Here is a 20,934-nt window from a genome sequence, read left to right as displayed (position 1 = left end):
GCAGACTCTGTGACAGTACCGATGGCTGCCACATGGCGGCACTCAAACTCCATGCCCCTAAACCTGGATCCATTTGGGAATTCAAATCAGCTTTCAGTCACATGCAGTTGGGCGGTGAAGGTAAACTGACAGCTGACTACAATAAAATAAAGTTACCTTAGTAGAAAATATTGTTACATTTGTGAGACAATTTTTTTTCATTGTAGCTGTCATGTAATAAACGTAACTGTTCACTGTCCAGTAATATTATCATTTTAGCATAGACTAAAAGGCTGATCAATACTGACAGTGAAGAGACCAACAAGGAGCACAGGCATCAGCCGCTCCGTGAAGCACAAGGTGACCCACATGTGAGTCGCAAACACGTTGACGTGGTCGAGCTTCACCTTGTGAACATCATGGAAATCCACAAGGAGAACCTCAAACGCGTAAACAAGATCGCGATTCACATTTGGCGCCACATGGTGATGCACGGAGCGAATGATGACTGTGCTCTTTGGGGGGCTTCGGACGGAAGTGCCACATCCCACTGTCTTCGGACCAACCACGTTCGTAATGAGAGTCAGACTTATAAATAGGGCGCTGCTGTCACATACAGTTACATACGGGTGTGTGAAAAAAAGTGAGGGCAGAGGAGTTGCATTTTAATACGGAAGTTGAATAAATCACGTATACTAAAATCACAGAGAACTTTCCGCAAAGCACTTATACAAACCTTGCTATCTGTCTGGTTCATTTCATTTCCGCATTGAATCATGGGTAACCGAGCCAAATCGACTAGACCCTTTCCTCCACTTATATTCCTGTGCCGAGAGTACCTGGACGAGCTAATGTGAAAGCAAAAACATGTGAGCACAGTGTGTGTGTAATAGTTTGCAGGCCACAGATATTTTATACACATTGTAATATGGCTCAGTGAGGAGCTGAGGTGGAGCCACGCCCCCTTCAGCCAGATATGTAGGCAGGTGTATCCACACAAAAAAATCCATTTTTAAGTAGTTTCTTACAAATATCAGACACGTCTTTCTGCTGCATGATACTTTACTATTTTTTTTGTGTCATTATATCAAAATATTTATTATTAATATTGTGTCAGGCGGATTAGGGGAGTGTGCTTTACTTAGTAAGGCCTTGTATCTATGAACTGGAACAGATGTCCTGAGCTTAGTTTAGGCTGGTGGAGTAAGGTAGGTGCATCCCTGATTCTGAGCTGGCTGTGTGGATTTCACCTGTCTGTACTGTAACTGTAACATAGGACAAATGAGAGTGCAGACACATATGATGTTTATTCCAGGAGTTTCACACAGGTAATAATACATTTCAGCTGAACTTAAATAAAGACTTATTGTCTTTACTGTCTGTGATTCTTTATCCCAGTGATCTGTGGCAGGTTGCACTACAGCACAGTTTGAAATACTGCTGGTGGAAACCTGTAAAATGCTCAAGCTCCACTGTTCTCATAGAAAAGTATTCCTCAAGACATAAACAACACAAACGATTATATTTATTATATATTCTTTTTTATTATTCATATGAAAATACAAAATTAAGATACATGCAATGGTACTGGCATAAATACAGTAAAATCAACATAAAAATTAATTATATAAAAATACTGGATGAATTAAAACACATGAAAGCTTCCTCTGTGACAACTCCATTAGTTTGGTAAAAATATGCTCGGCACGTCATGTCGAAACAGACAATATTCCACTTAAAAGATATTTCAAAGCAAAGAAACCAAATATACATTGTATCACATATGTATAAAGCTTGGTCAGCACACAAAAACACAGGAGGCAAGATTATAAATGCAGTTATCAGCGGACAGAAATATGCCAATGCAGTGTGGAGTATAATGCATAAAGCAGCATTAGTGATCATAGTGGAATAGTCATTAAAAAAATAAAACACATTAAATTAGTGGTAATAAATGCAATGTAATGAAATGTAGTGGACTAAAGCAGCAGCACAGTAATCAGCCACCTTAGGACAAATAAATGTGTGTACCATAGATTTCGTCTGCTTGACTTCTAACAATAAAACTTCATCCTGCTGAAGTTCTTCCTTAAAAAACCATTCAGGACCGCAATTCCACACTAGCGTACTTTCTCACCACTTTGGCGTTTTGTATGTAGATGTATGTAGTGCTAAAAAATATTTAAAATGTGATTAAAAGGCACAAACAAACATCTTTAGTTGATAATGGACCATACATGTCATAACATTTAAGAAATTAGCAGGCAAAATGTACAAATACGTTGTCGTTTTATTAACACGTTACCTATGCTGACACTGTTGTAAACCCGGCATCTGCATCCATTCAGAGAAGGGCTGATTAGTTTGGTTTGTGCGAGTGTGGTTTGGAACATTAGTGTCATATACCGTGTAAGTACAGCACCTTGGAGCTACACGAAAAGTGCCTGCGCGCGCACACAGAGCAGACAATTCATCACATGTGTATATACTCACACATGATCATATGATGCATGCATGCACATCCACGCACAGATTTAAGACCTGAGAATGCCCCATTAATCATACATGAAATTAATTCATTTAATAAAAAATATACCTTTACTAGATTATGAGGCATTTCATAATGTACAAATGCTTTTAAATGCCTTTCCCCCCATTTCTTTGGAAATATTGGAAATATGTATACAATTTGTATAAGATGCTGAACACTGTAGGGCATAATATAGAGACCAAAGTCAGCTCTGGTTTAACTAATGTTTCTAACTTACATAAAAAAATCAGAACAAAAAAACTTTATTCTTCTCTGAAGACAGTTAAACTGTCCAATATCTGCCCGCAATTTCACATGAGAGCTCTGTAACACAACATGAAGTGTTATCTGTGTAACACAAATGCACATAAGCTTCATCCAGGAGGAAAATAAGGAGCTGATACTTTTGTCTTCAAAACCCACAAAGGACTGCAGCATTAAAAAAACATGAGGCCCGTACATCTGCTTCACTACACCATGAACTGAGTGTATCCCTCAGCGCCTGTGACGATCACATCCATCCAGATCCTCATGGCCTCGGGAGAGGGAGCAACCATGTAGTAGACCCTATCGTGAGTCTTCACGCTGAAGGTCAGGGAGGGGTTTGGGCTCTGAAGGAGGGAGAGAGAATGAATTGTGAATGAAGAAGAAAGAGTTATGATGCACTTTTTGTATCAGCGTTGGAAAATGCATACCTTGTGTGCATTCTTCAAGTGATCGTAGTATACTTCTTCAATAGCTTGGAAGTAAATGACTCCTTTCAACTTGACTTCGTGCTTGTCTGGAGAGAACATACGAGTACATTCAAACTATAAGAAATACAAAACTTTAACACATATGTGTCTGTGATTCTATCTACACACACAGGTTTTTTAATGGTTTTAAATCAGATTTTGCTGAGTGTGGTTGCAAGTGTGTGCTGTCCTTACCTGCGTAGTAGGATAGTGTGCGTCTGTTGCGGTCAAAGACGAACCAGCGTTTCTTCCATGTTTTGATTTTGCCTCCCATCTTGACCAAGTAGCCTCGGCAGGTCTTTTCAGAGATGGACAGGTGGAAGCACGTGTCTAGGCTGTGGCCCGCCGACTCAATGTGAGCCCGCAAGTCAAAATCGTCCTTCCTCACAGGCAGATACCGAGTAAGAGGCCGGGACTTGAGGGAGAGGAATCATTTGAGAATGTAATGACAAAGATGTATTTATAATTTCTTATGAATTCTTTTGTTTTTACCAAATTCCTATAAAACACAAAGATTTACAGAAAGTCATACATTAGGAAACATCAGAGTATTTCTCTCTCTTTGTTCTGCTGCCAACATTTGATGGTCCGGGAAAAAGAACTAAAGATGATAAATGAAGCTTACTATGAGAACTGTCAACACAGACATGATTAAAACCATGCAGAAGGAGGTACTGTAAGTATGTCTGAAATAGGGCTGGGCGATATATCGAGTTTTTTAAAAATATCAATATATCTTCATACGAGATGTAAGATGTGACAATATCGTTTATATTGATATGTTACGTTATAATTATACTTGTGGAGCCGCAAGTTTGCCTCTCTTTCGTCCACTTTTATCTCTACGCAAACTCACTCGGCCTCGCCTCTCCTTCACTGAACAACTCCCCCTCCCCCATAGCTTCACCTGCAGGCAACGACAAGGTGAACACGGCAAATCTCCGTTAACGAGTTACCGCGGATCGCCCCGTGCGTGGGGCTGGTCGGCGTCAATGTGTTAGCGAGCTAACCGCGCTAACGACATGCAGCCCACAGGAGCTGCATGGCCTAAAATCTGACCGTGGTACACGGCGCTCAGCAATCTGTCAAAAAATGTTTTAGTACGACTTTGGTAAGCTACGAAGTTGCACCGCTTGATGGACTGTCGGAGCATTACGGCTACCGTAGTCTGGAGCCTCGCGGAGTGATACGTATTGTGCTTCAACGTAATATTACCGTATTGTGTGTGTATAAGGGCCATAAATGGCACCTGTTAAAAGACACGGTTACAAAGAGGATTTCAAACTCCAGGCTGTCAGTCACGCAGTAGAACTTGGGAACAGAGCAGCTGTGAAATCTGTCTTTGTTATTATGCTCATCGTCTGTTAGTTTACATTTTGACTGCACAATTTTGAGCTTTTGTTATGCACAAAAACAACATTGTTTTCTTTTATTTATGGAGCATGATTATTGAATAAATGCTGATAATTTCTTTTTGAGTAATTGCTTCATGTACATCTATGCTGTATGTTAATAAAAGTGCCTGTGTGACATCTGGGACACAGCTTTGACTAAGAACTGTCTTTTTGTTCTTACCTTATGGCTTTAAAAAATATATATATCGATATATCTTATATCGCCATCCAGCTAAAAATATCGAAATATGAATTTTGGGTCATATCGCCCAGCCCTAGTCTGAAATGTATAAAAGTAAGCTACAGAAACAAGACAGAGTGCACTGTCAAAAGAAGGTAAAAGGTTAGTTCCCTTGAAGTTCATACGTATGTTTTGGATAAAGAACCTCTATTATCCACAGCTCTTCCCAGAGCTCTTACCTGCACCCTCTGCTTTTCTCGAAGCTTCACCTCGCGGTCGATCAGTTTCTGGCGTCTGTTGGTCTCCTCTTGTAACCTTTTCTCCAGATCCTCCCGTCTCCTCCTCTCCTCTTCCAAGGCCTGCTTTCGAAATTCCATTTCCCGCTCCTTAAGAACGATTCAGATGCAGTCACAGGTTATTTAATGACACACACATAAAAAACACAACAATTTTGCAGTTTGGGCAAATGAAGTAGCACCTCTATCTTTAAGGTTTGGAATTATTACAAAGATACTCGACTGATCTGCATGTTGGCTTTAACGCTACATATCTCTCTAACATTAAATAAAATGTGAAAATATGAATAAATCAAATAGTGACCTTGTGTTCGAGGAGGCGGTTCTTCTCGGCCTGCGCCTCTCTCAGCAGGCGCTCCATCTCCTCCAGCTTGGCTACATTTGACGTACTGGCACTACAGCGCAAAAAGCACATACAGCAACAATTATAGAAAATAATGTATCTTTTGCTTTACATCAAACACTTGACACTTATAGAAAAACAAACAAAAAACCCACTTTGGGATTTTCCAAAAATGCAAGGGAGCAGCTCGCGAGTTAATAAAAAAAAACAGTGGGTACACCAACACGCGACATGAGAAAATCAATGAACTTGGACTTTTCTTTGAAATTGTTTGATGAATGTCGGCATTACTATAATCCAATATAGGGCTCCAACTATCGATATTGTTTTAGTACTCGAGTTAATCAAGTAATCGGATTAGAAATACTTATGTCTTATCACTGAGCAATAGTAAATATTCAGTCAGTGAAGAGAAGCTAGCATGTCAGCATAAAAGTGACATTCTTATTGGTATAACTGTTAATAATTAATAATAACAATTAATGCTAGTAATGATTCAGTGTGCAACTTAGCAGTTTTATTTTTTATATTTTTAAATATTATATACAATACCATTTAATAAATAAAACACTTTAATTACTATAAATCTGCAAAGTCATGGTACTAAAGTCTTCAAATAAATATGGCCTAGAACACCCCATGCCCCCCTTTAGACTCACCCCTGCAGTTAACATTGTGATAAAAAGTGGGACGGCTTTAGTAAGCTGCCTAATTTAAACAGTTCATCTACATCTTCTATTGCAGCTGTATTTGTAGTCTCTAGTGTGGGTGAAACGCTCACATAGTCATGGTGACAACTGAGCCCTAAAGAGTTGCGGATTAAAAAAAACATCAAAGTGAAAAACTTGCATCGAGGATTTTTTCATAATGGAGTTGGTCGAGTTGGTCGATGAATGGTTGCAGTGTGTGTACATACATGCATACAACACATGTAGATCTACAGCCAAAAAGAAGAACTCTGTTTAACATTCCAAAGTAAACGCTAAACTGTCCTGAGAATACTGATTATTCACTGCTTGTGTGTGTGTGTGTGTGTGTGTGTGTGTGTGTGTGTGTGTGTCTGTGTGTGTGTGTCTGTGTGTGTCTGTGTGTGTGTGTGCGCGCGCTAAATCAAAGAGGAAATCCATTAAGAAAAGAGGCCGCGTTGCCAAGGCAAACCATCTATATTATCTCTTTAGGTCTTTGAGGCCTTGTCTGATTTAGAGTCTCCCAAACTGCATATGGTCTACACATGACACTCACTCCTGACATCACAGCGAAAGGATCTATTTATGTATTCCTCTGTCACGTCAAGCAGTAATTCTTTTTCTCACACTAATTTTCTTGCCAAGTCTATTTACTCTCACAAATGCACTTCTGGTACCACCGCCGTGCTGACTTACATTCATTTTATGAAACCTTACCCAAGCCCTGAACATAACCTGCTTTACCCTAACCTTAAACCAAGTCTGAGCACTGCATTTTAAATATTTCTGTTATTGGAATTTGCCTTTTTATACTCAGGGGAAGGCCAATTCCCAAAATATGACCGTGTAACCAGATTTAAGCAACATAAGCAATGCACACACACACACACACACACACACACACACACACACCTTCTTATCTGGATCCAGGAGGAAATGAATACCCGGTGTTGATGTCACAACAGTGCTAAGAAGAATGGTGCACATCAGACTGAACTATAAACAAATCAGGAAGCGAGACAGGGTGGAGAAATTTGGAGCAGCCCGAGTGCAGAGAGGACAAAAAAGGAACGGGAGGGAGGGCATGAAAAAAAACTAACAAAAAAAACTAGAACATTTGCAAAAGGGAAAAAACCTCTTTTTTTCCCCCCACTCTGCTATTTTTTCATTGTCTTTTTCATCAGTTTCCAGATGCTTTTTCTCAACAAAACACCAGCAAAGAATCCAAAAACAGTAACAAGTCGAATCATTTTGAAAGAAATTAGAGCGCTTGTTACTATTAAATGAAAAAGTACTTAATTATGAATGAATATCAACATATCACCAAAGTCAAATATGAATTAAACAGTACCACCGATGGCATTTTTCTTACCTCAATCGACGAGAGGTAACTGCACTCATTGTCAATACACACCCGTGCAGTTCCAAATGTATTTATTCGAGTTCTGGACTACTTGGGAAAAAAATTGTTCTAACACTTCTATCTCCCGAAACAGGACTCATCGCTGCAAATTACCAAAAAAAACTCCAGCTCTGTCATAAAACTGATCCACATTCCCCAACGTGACTTCCAGTGCAATATAACCTCATGCAGCCTAATCTGAGCCAAAGCATACTGAGAATAAAAACGCGCAAAACAGAGATGTAACTCTGCAAATGGTTTCAAATCTGCTGGAACGAGACCATACCATTCAGAGAAACAAGAGGAGGGGAGACAAAAGATGTAAAAAGGATTGAGGGAAAGCAGGCACACATGGTTTTACTCCAGTCGGGGGGCTGAACCCCTAAATGGACCTCCACACTCATGCTGGTTTGCTCAGTTAATCTGAACCTGAGGGGCCTGACTGGAAAGGCACCCGCGCACACACCCCTTTATGTTTTCTGTCTTCCGTAAGCTGATCCCTACAACTCTAATCAACAGAGTCCTCCCCCATTAACTCATGCTACACGCTCAGTTCTACACATCCTATTCTCCAAGGAGGGAACATGAAAGGCAGGAAACTCCTTTTTTATTTAATTTTTTGCTAGCAAGCCCTCCCCACTTCATCCAACTTTCTGTCCCATTTCAACTTATTCTAAAGACGTCTTTAACAGTTATTTTCATCAGCGCATACACACTGCTGACAGGCCTTTGTGTCACCTACCTGGAGATGTTGTCAGGTGAGCAAGCAGAGATGCTGGTTTCAATAGAGTCACTACTATCCACACTCATTGTATCAAAGGCCTGGTTTTCACGGTACCCAAAGGCATCGAGGTAGACGTTGGTCTGAGAAGCAGCTCGGGAGCTCGGCTGACCTGGATACACACAAACGCAATGAAGACGAAAAAGGATGAATTCTCCAGTAGCAACCAAGGTTACTTACTCCTCCTGCCCACGCATCAACCCAAGTCTTCTACCTGTCGGTGTAACTTCTTCTGGGACAGACTGCCCAGACGGGTTCAAATTTTGATTACAATGCCCCGCCACCGTTACACTGTGTACTCACACGTCCCGGGAAAAAATATATCCAGGCCTTAATGCTGCGATTAGGTGAAACTGCGGCCTAACAGTAAGACACTCAAGCACACAAAATAAATGGAAAATAAAGAGGAAAAAATATTTTCTGTAAAACAAGCACAGAAACAGCTTTTGAGATTTAAAAATGAATAAAAACAGCAGCCTGAAACTGTCCAAAGACTTCTGGAAAGACAAAAAGATATTCTCAAGAAGCTGACGGATGAATGATGACAGATCTACAGTGCGGACACTTTAAAGAGAGACTAACTAAACCTCCTGGTACAGGAAGAAACACACACACACACAAAAACTGATACCATCAGCTCTGTTTACTAGACCCACCCATCAGATGAGCCAGATCAGGGGACTAAAGGGGCCAAGGCATCAGATACACGTGCCAGTTCCCAGAAAACAACGACAGTACACTTATAACATGAGACACACAGTACTTCAAAATGATCCCCCAAAATGCTGATTTGTTGTCTGAAGGGCAATGAAAATTTTATTTTATGAAAGACTAAACTACTTATTCTTATGTCTAAGTAGGTGCAAATCTAAATTTAATTTATAATAGCGATGCCTATGCAAAAGGTTGCTATGGAGAGGAGGCATGGTGTCCTTCAGGTGGCATCCTGTATCTTTCTGGGCCAAACAGCAAACATCCACACAGACTGCAAACGCTTTACACTCTTGTGTGTCATATTTTCTTAACAGTGAAGACGTTACAACAGCTCGTGTAAATCCCCACGAAGTGATGGAACGCTCACATTCCTCCACTGACAGATAAGCAAATGTGGAATTTATCAAAACACAATGAGGTGCACACCCACAAACAAAGCCTCTTGCTGGGATATTGTCTCCATATAAGGTGCATTTTCAAATCCCAGCTCAGCAATGAGTGTGGTTTTGTGTGTTTGTGTGATACACGAGAGAAAAAAAAGAGAGTAAGATCAAGTGAAGTTAAGTGTATTTGTGTGTGTGTGTTTTACCTTTATGCAGACGTCGAGATTCACTTTCCTTATTGGATAAACTGAGGATTCTTGGAAGAATACTGCCACAACTTGTAGTCTGTACCAGAGGCTGATGGGACTATAAAGAATCAAGAAGACGGAGAAGAAATGGTTGCTTCATATTCTATTTAAAATAAACACTATAACTCAAAGACCAAGTGGTGAAGCCGAAAAGTGATACACAGACCAAGCCTGACATTTAGTGGTAAATTTGTAAACCAATCATTTCCACCATAGTTTTCGTAAAAAAAAACGTTGTTTTCTGATGAGATCGAGACGATAACTAAACAAAAACTAATGCACAAGGACAAAAACTATGATGAAACATACTGACACATTTGTCAGTGAATAAAATGAGATCCAATCAGAACTAATTAAGCTGCGCAGAAAGGCGGGACGAGTTTGGAAGTGATCCAGGTTAGACGTGCACATCACAAATAGCTCCCATGCTCCCTATTTCTCATGAAAACGTGACAAAATGTCAGCGCTTTGGAGGAAGAGAAGAGCAGACATATGAACACATCTCGCATTTGATGTCAAGGAAAATAAGATGCTCTGTGAACTCCCATTTGTAAAAACACCACAAACTTTCACACTAAATCAATTTTAGATTTAATCTAATATAATCTAATCATATTTAGTCGGAAGTTGCTGTCACTTTTTTTTTTTTTTTTTTTACATGCACAATCATCTCTGTTTGTACCTTTGTGGGGAAGCTGCGCCCGAGTGTTGCACACATAAACTGGGGGTTCATGGCGGTCGCGGTTTTCTTCCAGGGTAATGTATCACTTAGATGTGAGCCACTTTCTTTCTCAGACCTCTTCCTCCCCTCCAGCAGACGGAAATGCTGATGAGACACACACACACACACAGAACACATGAACACAATTACCAAAAATTAAAATTATTCATTTCACTTTCAGTCATATATCAATGTCCCCATACTTTAAGTGTAACGTAAAGTCTTGGTGTGTAGGATTTAAAATGTCTTACTCTGGCGCCATCTGCTGGAGGATCAATAAGTCACAGTGGCAGAAGTGCATTCTCCCTTTCTTAACCCACATTCAATAATTTTACTCTTTAGACAGACGGATCTAGTTTCAATGTAATATGCATGTGATATAAAAAATAAACACACAGTTGTTTACACACCAACGCACACACAGTCGTGTTTTCATGTTTGTGGGGACATCTAATTGACATTATGTTTTCCCTTGCCGCTTCCCTAACCTTAACCATCAAAAATGAATGCCTAACCTTAACTCTTACCCTAAACTGAAACATAACCTAATTGTAACCTTGACACTAAAAACACATTTTGGGTGAGGACATGCATTTTGTCCGCATAATGGCTGGGAGTCCCCACAAGTATAGGAGCATGCCAATTTTTGGTCCCCACAAAGATATGTAAATATGGTATACATATACACACACACACACATTACCTGCCTGTGTTGCTGATGGCGCTTTTTGACAGGAAGGGGAGGTGGGGGGGAGTCTGGGAGAGGGGAAGGGTCTCGATATGTCACCATGTTCTCTGGCCAGTGCACAGAGGGTGTTTTTGGGAGGAGGCGGGGATTTAGACGGGAGGAAGAAGAAGGAGAGGAGGAAGAGGAGTGACAGTCGGCAGGTGAGGAAGAACGACAGAGCTTCGGAAAAAGAAAGGAACACTGTCAGAAAGCTGAAATGAGCGCAGAAACAGGAAGACAAGCTGGGGGAGAGAACCAGCCGCACACTTTGCACCATCCGCCTCGGCGTACTTATCTACACACGATAAACCCGTCACACCACTACACACACCTCATCCTCCGCTGGTTTGGGGGTGTCCTCATCAGGGGAAAGGGTTGACTCGGGCTCAGGAGAGGCTTTGGTCAGAGTGGGGACAGGAGCAACTTTAGGGTCTTGCCCAAGCTGTGAGTAAAGCTCATTGATTTCACTGACTGTGACATAGCCCTGCAAGGTGTCATGTGGAGAGAGAAGGGGTGAGGCATAGCGGGAAGTGAGTTAGCCGTGGAAATTAGTTGTTAGAACAATGCAAAAATTTAGTGGCAATTTCAGAAATAAGTTATTTACACACAACACTGTTAACACGAGACAAAGGACACACTAACAAGATTATGTCAGCATTAATATACAGTACGTGGACGTAAAAAAATAAGCTTCATCTCAAATTTCTGGAACTTCTAGTAGTGCTTTACAAGAGCTAGCAGTTAGAACAAGAGGCTACAGTGGCAAAACAAAGAAGACTGGGAATAAAGAGAAAAAATGGAAACCAAAAATAAAGTGGAACACAAAAGGGGAAATATTAGCTCAGAAAGGCAAAGTACCTCTGCGTTCTTGAGAAAAATAGAAGAAAGGAGGGAGCGACACACATCAGCCAAAGAGGCTGAATCCTAGCAAGCGGAAAAGGAAATCATAGCCATTAAAATCAGGATATCGCCCGTTCCAGGACTCGTAAGTAACCACAGCAGCCGCCAATCACACCAACCTCTCTCAGGGTGAAACTCCGTCCACCGGTGAGGCCAGCGTATTTTCTTTCCAGCACAGCCAGGCTTTCTTTCTCCTGGCAGACAGATACAGACACAAAAATGAACTTTTCCCATCATTAATACAGAGCACAGCACGCACATGCGAACATAAAATCTGCCATACTCTCTGCAGCATGGACTCAAGGTTGCTCCTCTCCTTCAAGAAGCTCTCCTTCTCTCGTTGAACCTGCTGCGTAATCTGCGCCGACTGCTTCTTCAGAGTTAACAGACGCTCCTGCGAGAGGGAGAGCGGAACAAACTTATCAAGCGCCTCTAGCCTGCTTAGAAAGTATGAATCAAACATTCCTGTTAAAACTGCAAATCTAAACAAATTGACATTTAAAGAGCAAATTCAGCTTCAAACGGCAGATTAAACAGGCTGGATTTTTAAATCAAAAACAACCGAGAAGAGAGCTGATACCTTGCGGGTGACGGTGCTGCGTTGGTAGTCTGCGATCTCCCGGAGAAGCTGCTGGGTGTGGGTCTCCTTCTCCTCGTCCTGCCTGCTCTCTCTCTCGAGCTGCTGAAACTCCAGGTCCTCAAAACGCTTTGTCTCTGCCTCAAGCACTTCGCAGTCCTGATACACACAATGAAATAGATAATACAAGTGTACACTACTGCTCACAAATTTTTAGTTGTCACTGGGAGTAACTGTAAGATTTCTGAAGTCAAAGCAGCACAGTACCCTGTGCAGTACAGCTTAAACCTGCTTGATACAGACCGCTGTGGTGGGCTTTAATTATCTGAAGATCTAGGGCTGGTACCTTAGGATCACATGACCAAGCAGTCAGTCTTCCTTTGCTACTGATGTTTTTATTCTTTTTTTATTTATTTTTTGAGTACAGCAATGTACTGTAGCACATCCTGCAGTCTGGCATTGCCCTAATAATGGCCTGAAAGTAACACAGGCATAATAGGTGGTAATCTGCATAAATGTAGTAATATGGGTTGTCTTTCATGGCTAAACTTACTTCCAAAGCTGATGCTGCGCTCTCCTAAACTTAAAACAAACCCTTTCACTAAACTTGAACTCCGTAAATTGCAATAAAAAACAAGAAAAATTCCACTAATCCAAAACTTTGCATGCTTTTGTAGCCACCACATTAGAGAAAGAACATCAAGTATACGTGCAAGTGTCCATAAAAGAAACCTTCTCACATAAAAACCTGCATCTACTAACATTAGCAAAGAAATGCCAACATACTCAAATACGACAAATAATCGTTTATCAAATACGTCTCATTCCATAACATACGTAGACACGAGTGCAAACCAGACTGTGAAATCTCTAATGTGTGTGTCATCAACACTAAACATGCAACAACACATCACTACCGTTTGGCTAAACATGCAGCCTTTCACACACCATAAGCATTCGCCCCAAAGTGAAGATGATTTAAATGTGCCGCCTCTTTGATAAGTCGTTTCAAAGAACAGTCGCTCATCAAACACAAAAGGTGAAGCCTTTAGACATTACACCCAACAGAGTCAGTCTGTAAGAACCAAACAGGTACCAAAGCCTGACACTTTAGAGATGATATAAAACATAAAGAGGGAATGATTGAGAATGAACGTTAGCTCTGAAAGTGTGCCATGCTCTCATGCAAGTAAGCAAACATTATATAAACGAGTCTGTCATGTGAACAAATGTTTAGAGTCAGTGCTAGTATTTGCCGATACAGCGGTCACATTTATGTTGAATACTTTCTCGAATATGCATGATTTCCATTGGCTCTTCCACTATATTTTTCTAAATATATGTATGTGCGTGTGTTTGTGTGCATATGTGTGTGTGTTTGTGTGTACTGACCCTGGCTAGCTGCTCCTGCAGGGGCTCCTTGGTGGCTTCAGGACAGCTGTCCAGCTGGGAGCGCTGCTCACACACAATCTGAGCCAACCTCTCTACTCTGCCCTTTTCTGCCTGCAGCAGCTTGCACGCCTGGCAGGCAAACGTACGTACACACAGATGCACACACGCATTCCCACACGAGGACGTACACCATGTACATGTTTGTTTATGTGTACATATAGACACAAAAAGACGAACACACACACATACACACACACACACACACAAAGGACAGAGAGGATGGCAGAGTTAGTGGGGATTGGGGAGCAACAGTTAGTTACTACAGCGACCAGGTCAGTACGGATAGCCTAGTGGGTGGGGAGGGAGGGAAAGCTGGAGGGAGCGCAATGGAAAACTGATTAATGATGTTATGAGACTTCACTTCTGCCGTTTTATTCGTTTTTTTATGAATGCAAATGATTGAAATGATTAAGTAAGAAGAGAGAACGGGCATGTATGGAATGGCGCAGCAGAGGTTAACTATCACACAGATGGCTCTTTCTATAAAATACACAAAACACACATTCACCTAGAATCTGTGCAAGCACTCAACTTCATCTGCTCTTCAACCAGTTTTTAACACCCGGGGCTACACGCATCTACCCGATCGCTCGCTTTTCTTTCCCTAACGTCTTCCGCTGGCAGATGCCGGTGCATGGAAATTTCAGAGTGAGTCCAGGACTCAGTCGAACACAGGCCAAACCAAAGCACGCGCACACACACGGATACACACCAGAAATACCGTCCATTTATCCGCTTACACCTCCCACTCTGTCAATAATATCATATGGTGTTATAAATGTAGAAAAAATATAGGCACACTTGCTTCCCTACACTTGCCAAACAGGATCACTTGATGACCGCTACTCCCCGGACAGTCTTAGCAGATATATATTTGGACCAGAGAGAGCATGAGAAGGATTAACACCTACCGCCCGGGTCTCTCAGTTGCCTATGTATTTTTAATGCCATTCAATGCATGTTGCTAGTAAAAACATAGGCTGTATGAGTGAATGGAGATGGCTTTTCAAACACCTAAAAGAATTTTTCCATATGTTAATGTGTATTTCTCCCCCCTTTTGATGACCATATGTATTCAAAGGCAAAGTTAAGCATATTCAAAGGGACCTCTAACTTTTAACCCAGCTGGATTACAGATGATAAAGAGGTCTGTAAGCATCCCATTCTGAGTGTATCAACTTGAATACCTTTTCTTTTTCCTGCTGGGATTGGGTCTCTAGGTGAGCCATCTTGTTGTGAAGCGCTTCTAAAGCATCTTTTTCGTGTTGAAGAGCTGCTATCTCGGACTCCTGCTCAGCTTCAACTAGAGCTCGCTCAACCTCGACCTTTAAAAAAAAAAAAAAAACACGCGCACACACCGCTCAGTTTTAAACCAATACTTTATATCTGTGCTTTTATCTAAACATTCTCATTCATCTTCTGTTAATCTTGACAATAAATCAATCAATAAATAAAGTAAATATCATCATCGTCTACATACCTCTCGGGCAGATTCCTCAATTTGATTGTCCAGCTCTTTGATCTTTTGTTCAAGCTCCTCCATGTTGTTCAGGACCTGGATTCTCTCCTCTTCCACGCGCCTCACTTCCTCCTCTGAAGGGATCGTGTCCTGTCCACGATGGCGAGCTGCATCCTCTAGAGCCTGGTAACATCATCATCAATGTAGTCGCTGATTTAACTCCTGCTAACATGCACTTACATTGACATATCTGCGAGACCTGTAATAATAATCACTGATGCCACAAATGGAAAGGAAAGCGTATGGGCTCCATACATACACACAAATGCCTGCTGTCAGTTCCAAATGCTAACACTTAGCCTGCTCTAATCTAATAAATGGACTGTAAATATCTCCCATCTGTGCTTGAGTAGGATGTTTGTGTCAATACTTTCTAAGTATTAGGAGGAGGGATCCTTGTCACTGTTATGTTTTCCAGGATGAATGGGGGGGCTAAACACTTCCTGCTAAATCTTGATTAATATTTTAGTAAGATGACCAAGGTCAAAGGTGCACGAAGAAGAAAAAACATACATCTATCATTTTACCAAATCAACAGAGACTAATGTTACAGAATATTCTCTTGCATGAAGTCTTCAGAGTGACTAAAGTCTGTAGACCATCAAGGCATTGCATATTTCACTGTATTTATTTTATACTACCGGAATATTTTTTTAAATTTATGTTTTCTCCTACTTTTTTGAATGAGGGTCAAAAGTTATATGATTCTACTGAACAAACACGGTTCTGTAGACTAGTTCATCTTATACACCAAATAACATTTGTTTTTGCTCTTGATAACACCTCAGTGATACTGCACTCACACACGGAGGGCATTTCTGTGTTAGCATAAAGTTCTAACAGTCACAAAATAAGTGTCCTGTCTCTTATACCTCATTTGTCCTATGTGCACGTGGTGAAGGTGTGGGGGCAAAGCTTCGCAGACTGATAGCAGGCGATTCGGCCCTGTTGTCTCGGTGACCGCTGCTACGCCTCCGTCGTACCTGCAGGTCATCATCATAGTAACCATTCTCCGATCCAGGGGAGGTCGTGTGCCCGTTTCCGACTATTCCACTAACAGCTGAAGAGTCGGAAAAGACAGAAGGCGTGTCATCATCTTCGTCGGTCAGCTGCAGCTTCTCAAGCTCCTGGTTGATCTTCTGCAGGTCTGCAACAGCTGAAGTGGAGCTGGTGGCTGCGGCGCCTCCGTCCCTTTCAGCTCGGCCCAGCTCAGAGCAAAGAGACAAGATGGTCTCTAGCCGCTGTCGCTCCTGAGATGATGGCAAACATAAAGGCACACACGTGTATGGGTTATGTGCATGCAATGGCAAATACTATTTAAGATCATGTTTTTAATGTTGACATGTTGCTGAAGTTTTACACAAATACAATGCAACCCTATAGTATTGAGCTTAGTCAAGTTTTAAATAATAGTATTACCTCGGGAAGCATCACAGAAGTCAGTCCTTCTAAAACTTTTTCCGTTTAGTCCAAAATAAAGAAAAGTAGCGTTTACTTAGTATTCAGCATGACCCTCTCCTGTATGTGGATCTAATTTGGTCTAATATTTGCAGATTTTAGAAGAAACATTTCTTCTCACTGAGAATCCCTGGAGTGAGCACTTCTCCCTGCCAGTGCATAGCTATATGTGGGGCACTACGGAGGCTGCAGAGAGTCAAAAATGCCCTCATGCAGGTTCAGCAGTTACTTCTCTCAAGGGTTACGTATATGAGCCCCACAGCCAGCCTGTGTTAGTAATATTAGATACAGAGAGGGGGGGGAAATGGACAGAGGCGTGTGTGTGTGAGTGATAGAGAGAAAGAGTGAGCTAATGAGAAGGTGGTCAGCTGTCAACCATGGTCATAAGTGTGCACAAGAACCGGCTTTGACTCCAAAGTAGGAATGTGTCTATGAATGTCACCATGGAAACAAGATGCTTTCCAGGGGATTCTTCACAAGGAGAGAATCGGATCCAGGTGACATTTGGATTGTGAAAATCATGAAATAGTTAACTGTGTGTTTAGGAAAAGCACGAAACACTCACTTTATAGTGCTTCTTAGTTAAACAGTTATGTCAGAATCCACATATAACAAAGCATCGAACACATTTTACCATGCACACATACAAACCCCAATTATAACACGTAACATGAACCAGGAGCTGGCACAAAACGTGTCCGTGTCAGTTTGTCACCTTGCGCTATTCTAATGGGCATAAGCTTCTGTGGAGCCTCTATAGTAATCAGCTGTCAACTAGAGCAAGAGACAGAAAGAAGAAGAGAGGACAAAGACACGGACATATGAGAGGAAAGCTGGAGAAAGCACGAAAATGAAAGACGGTGAAAGAAGCGAAAGACAGGAAACGAGCTGGGAAATTTTTGGACAACACGCCTTGCTTTAAATTCATTTTTAAAAGGTTTGTGTGCCTTTAATTAACACAGACATTAATTTCAGCTTTCTTTTTTAGCAGTCTCTTGTTTCAGAATTCTATTTTCTAAAGATACCACTAGGGGGCAGACAAATACAAGACAATAAGGCTAGACTGAAACGCTACAAATGCTGCTACATCTCACCTTTAGTCATCTGATTAAAGTAGAGATGCACGTGATTATAACTCCCTGTATAATGTGGATCATCGATGATATTTAACACCAGGGCACGCACTAAAACAGGCAGTAGAAATAGTTTCAACCCAATTAAGTGCAACACTGCAACACAATTCATTCCCCCATCTTCAAACCGGCAAAAGAGAAAATCTTCACATCATGAAAGCTCAAAACCACGCTCATAAGAATTTGGAGGCTTGTCAAAAGCCACCGTCAAAGTGTTCTTTAAATCAGAGATACTGAGACACTTTAATTGTGAGAACATGGCTGAGAGAAACAGAGAAATACAAAGAGAGGGATCACGAGATCGGTTGTCATTATATGTTGATAATATGTGTTTATCCACCTGCTACACTATAACTCTGTAATCTTCTTGGTTTCTCTTACCCACATCTGACTGATGTGTTCTGTGGCTCCTTAGCACAGCAAACCACACTGGGTGGACCTCCAGATGACTGACATAAACATGAACCTCATATGAACACATATACACACACACACAATCCAAGTACAGGGTTAAGAATAGTGCTGTTAGTATGGGCTAACTGCCATGAGCACCTGTCAAGTGGTGAACCTCACTGTGCGCCTGTGTTAAGCTCCCTGGGAGAGTATGTTTGAGAGCGCAAGGAGCAGGGAAGCATTCCTACACTCGTTCCATGTTTGGTGTCTTTGTATGCGTGCACAAAATAACATTAAACCTTAAACACCCTGCTCTCCTGCCTATATTCAGTCTATCTGAATAAGCTTAGCTGGAGGATGCACTCTATGATGATAAGTAAAAAAAAAAGCAAATACTAAATGGCACAGTAAAAACAGCAGCTACAATGCTTTAAATACAGAAGCTAAAAGCAATTAAACTCACCAGTCTCTCCACCTCCTGCTCACGGAGTCTCTCCTCTTTTTGGCGTTGGTGGTAGTCTGTCAGTTCTTCCTTCCCACTTAGGGAGCTGATACTCCCCCTTCTTTCCCTGAACCCCCCTGGCGGGGTCACCCCTGCTTTGCCAAATGACTGCCTCCTCTCCCCCAGACCAATTCCAGTTTCCAGGCCGGCCTTCCCAAATGAAGAACTCCTCTCTCTAAGTCCTAGTCCCGGTGCAACGGTGAGTTCAAGGCCCACTCCTGGTGTTTCTTGCTCCGCCACAGACATTTCTGCTCCTGAGGAGGCGTCATTGCTGCTTAGCCGTTCTTGCTCTGGAGGGCTCGAAGCTATAGAGCTGATGGAGCCTATTGAGCTGGTGGAGGTTAGGCTGAGTTTTTTGGCAACACGAGGAGAAGAGGAGCCCCCTGCCCTGGATGGGATTGTTACATCTGGTGGAGTGGATGTGGATGTGGAAGAGATGGAGTGGGAGGTGGAGCAGGAGGAGGTCCTAGGGGAAGAGAGGGAGATCGACACGACACCTTCCCCTTGAGCTGTGGTCTGGCCTTTAATCCTGTTTGCAGCTTGCTGACTGGAGTGACTAGACTTGTGGTTGAGGTCAGCGTTTTGGCCGTTGCTGTAATGCTCTTTGCTAAATTTGTAATCCCCAGCAGTATCAGACCGCCGTGGAGGCAGCGTTGACAAAGTTAGCACTCCATTATTATTGTCACGGGGGGACGGGGAGGGACAGAGGCGTGGCAGTGAGCGGCTGTGTCCTCCTGCTGTCATCCCACTCAGCGAACCTGCTGAGTATTTCCTGGTTCGACTAGTGGGCGTCGGCTCCTGGTTCCCCTGGTTCCCATAGGTGCGGCGTCCTAGACGGGGGCTAGAGGGCATGCTGGCAGCGCCCCCAGAAGATGGAGTGCGGGATGAGGAAGAAGATGGAGGAAGAGAGAGGAGATAGTTCTCACTACTGGCAACAGAAGTGGAAGATCCCCCACCATTCCAGGTGGAGAGTAAAGGAGAGGAGCTCTGACTGTGCAGTCGTCGGCTATCGCTGGTGCTAAAATTGTCCTGACTGCGGCCAACTGAAGAGCGTGAGGCCAAAGAAGAAGAAGAAGGGTCGGAACGTCGCCCGGGGGAAAGAGGGGGAGCAGATTTTAAGGACAAAGAAGGACGATCGGAGCTATAGAAACGCCTTGCCTGTTCCTGATAGGCTGATGAAGATGTGGCAGGACTGGAGACAGGTGTGGTGGGGGGAGACTGGGAGACAGAAAAGAAAAAAATGTATGATTAGAAATATATAAGAATTCAGTTCTCCTGTGGAAGCTATAGACAGAAACAAATGAAGAAATGGAAATACACAAATATGATCATTTTGAGGCTTTATTAGATTCAAGTGTTTACAGTGTAATATAAATTACAGAAACACTGATATTGATGTATGTGTTGATGAATATGTGCAGAATTGTGTTTGGAGAACACAATGCAGAATGCAACGATGTAACAACTGGTTCGTGTAATGAGTGAATATCAGTTAGAATCATTCACAACCCCTGTTAAAGTGCCCTGAGAGGTAATGTTGGAGCTAAAGGATGACCAACCTGTGTCACACTGAAGTAGGAGGGGTTGGCATTCCCGTTGGCTCTCAGGCTGTTTTCCAGGGCAATTTTCTTACGCTGCAGGGTGTCCATCAAGTCCCGAAGCTCAGATGCTGATCGCATGCCCCTAGCACTACTGGTGCCACCCACAACTGCATGGCTATAGTCACTGCTAAACTTCAGGTAGTCTGGACGGGGAGAGAGATTAAATGGAAAAGAAAATGAATCTATAACATGGGAAAGCTAGGTTAAACATAAACATAAGCTATCGAACGACTAGATAGAAAAGTAGATACAGAAAGAGGAAAGAGAAACAGGGAGAACA

General features: G+C 42.1%; 1 protein-coding gene across 8 annotated transcripts in view; it reads right to left on the bottom strand.

Annotated features, from left to right (window-relative positions):
• phldb2b (pleckstrin homology-like domain, family B, member 2b) overlaps positions 1-20,934 on the bottom strand; it is a 49,840-nt gene that overhangs the window by 10,743 nt on the left and 18,163 nt on the right. For 3 of the 8 annotated variants that reach the window (XM_014340111.2, XM_042228542.1, XM_042228546.1), the window contains 19 exons: positions 20,613-20,797; positions 19,015-20,271; positions 16,440-16,817; positions 15,529-15,690; positions 15,236-15,373; positions 13,989-14,117; positions 12,600-12,755; positions 12,303-12,413; positions 12,139-12,213; positions 11,978-12,043; positions 11,451-11,603; positions 10,354-10,497; positions 9,630-9,729; positions 8,288-8,438; positions 5,419-5,509; positions 5,058-5,204; positions 3,439-3,658; positions 3,205-3,290; positions 299-3,120 (listed from right to left, as the gene is read on the bottom strand). In XM_014340111.2, coding sequence (XP_014195597.1) covers positions 2,980-3,120; positions 3,205-3,290; positions 3,439-3,658; positions 5,058-5,204; positions 5,419-5,509; positions 8,288-8,438; positions 9,630-9,729; positions 10,354-10,497; positions 11,451-11,603; positions 11,978-12,043; positions 12,139-12,213; positions 12,303-12,413; positions 12,600-12,755; positions 13,989-14,117; positions 15,236-15,373; positions 15,529-15,690; positions 16,440-16,817; positions 19,015-20,271; positions 20,613-20,797 — 3,890 coding nt within the window. In that variant the 3' untranslated portion in view covers positions 299-2,979. Of the gene's footprint in view, positions 1-298; positions 3,121-3,204; positions 3,291-3,438; positions 3,659-5,057; positions 5,205-5,418; positions 5,510-8,287; positions 8,439-9,629; positions 9,730-10,353; positions 10,498-11,450; positions 11,604-11,977; positions 12,044-12,138; positions 12,214-12,302; positions 12,414-12,599; positions 12,756-13,988; positions 14,118-15,235; positions 15,374-15,528; positions 15,691-16,439; positions 16,818-19,014; positions 20,272-20,612; positions 20,798-20,934 lie in introns of those variants that run through there. The other 5 variants (XR_006055414.1, XM_042228543.1, XM_042228544.1 and 2 more) reach the window with 5 other exon arrangements.

This window comes from Haplochromis burtoni, unplaced genomic scaffold (assembly GCF_018398535.1).
Source record: "Haplochromis burtoni strain Fernald_Lab_line unplaced genomic scaffold, NCSU_Asbu1 Contig_331, whole genome shotgun sequence".
Classification (NCBI taxonomy): domain Eukaryota; kingdom Metazoa; phylum Chordata; class Actinopteri; order Cichliformes; family Cichlidae; genus Haplochromis; species Haplochromis burtoni.
This window is presented reverse-complemented; position numbering and strand designations above follow the sequence as displayed.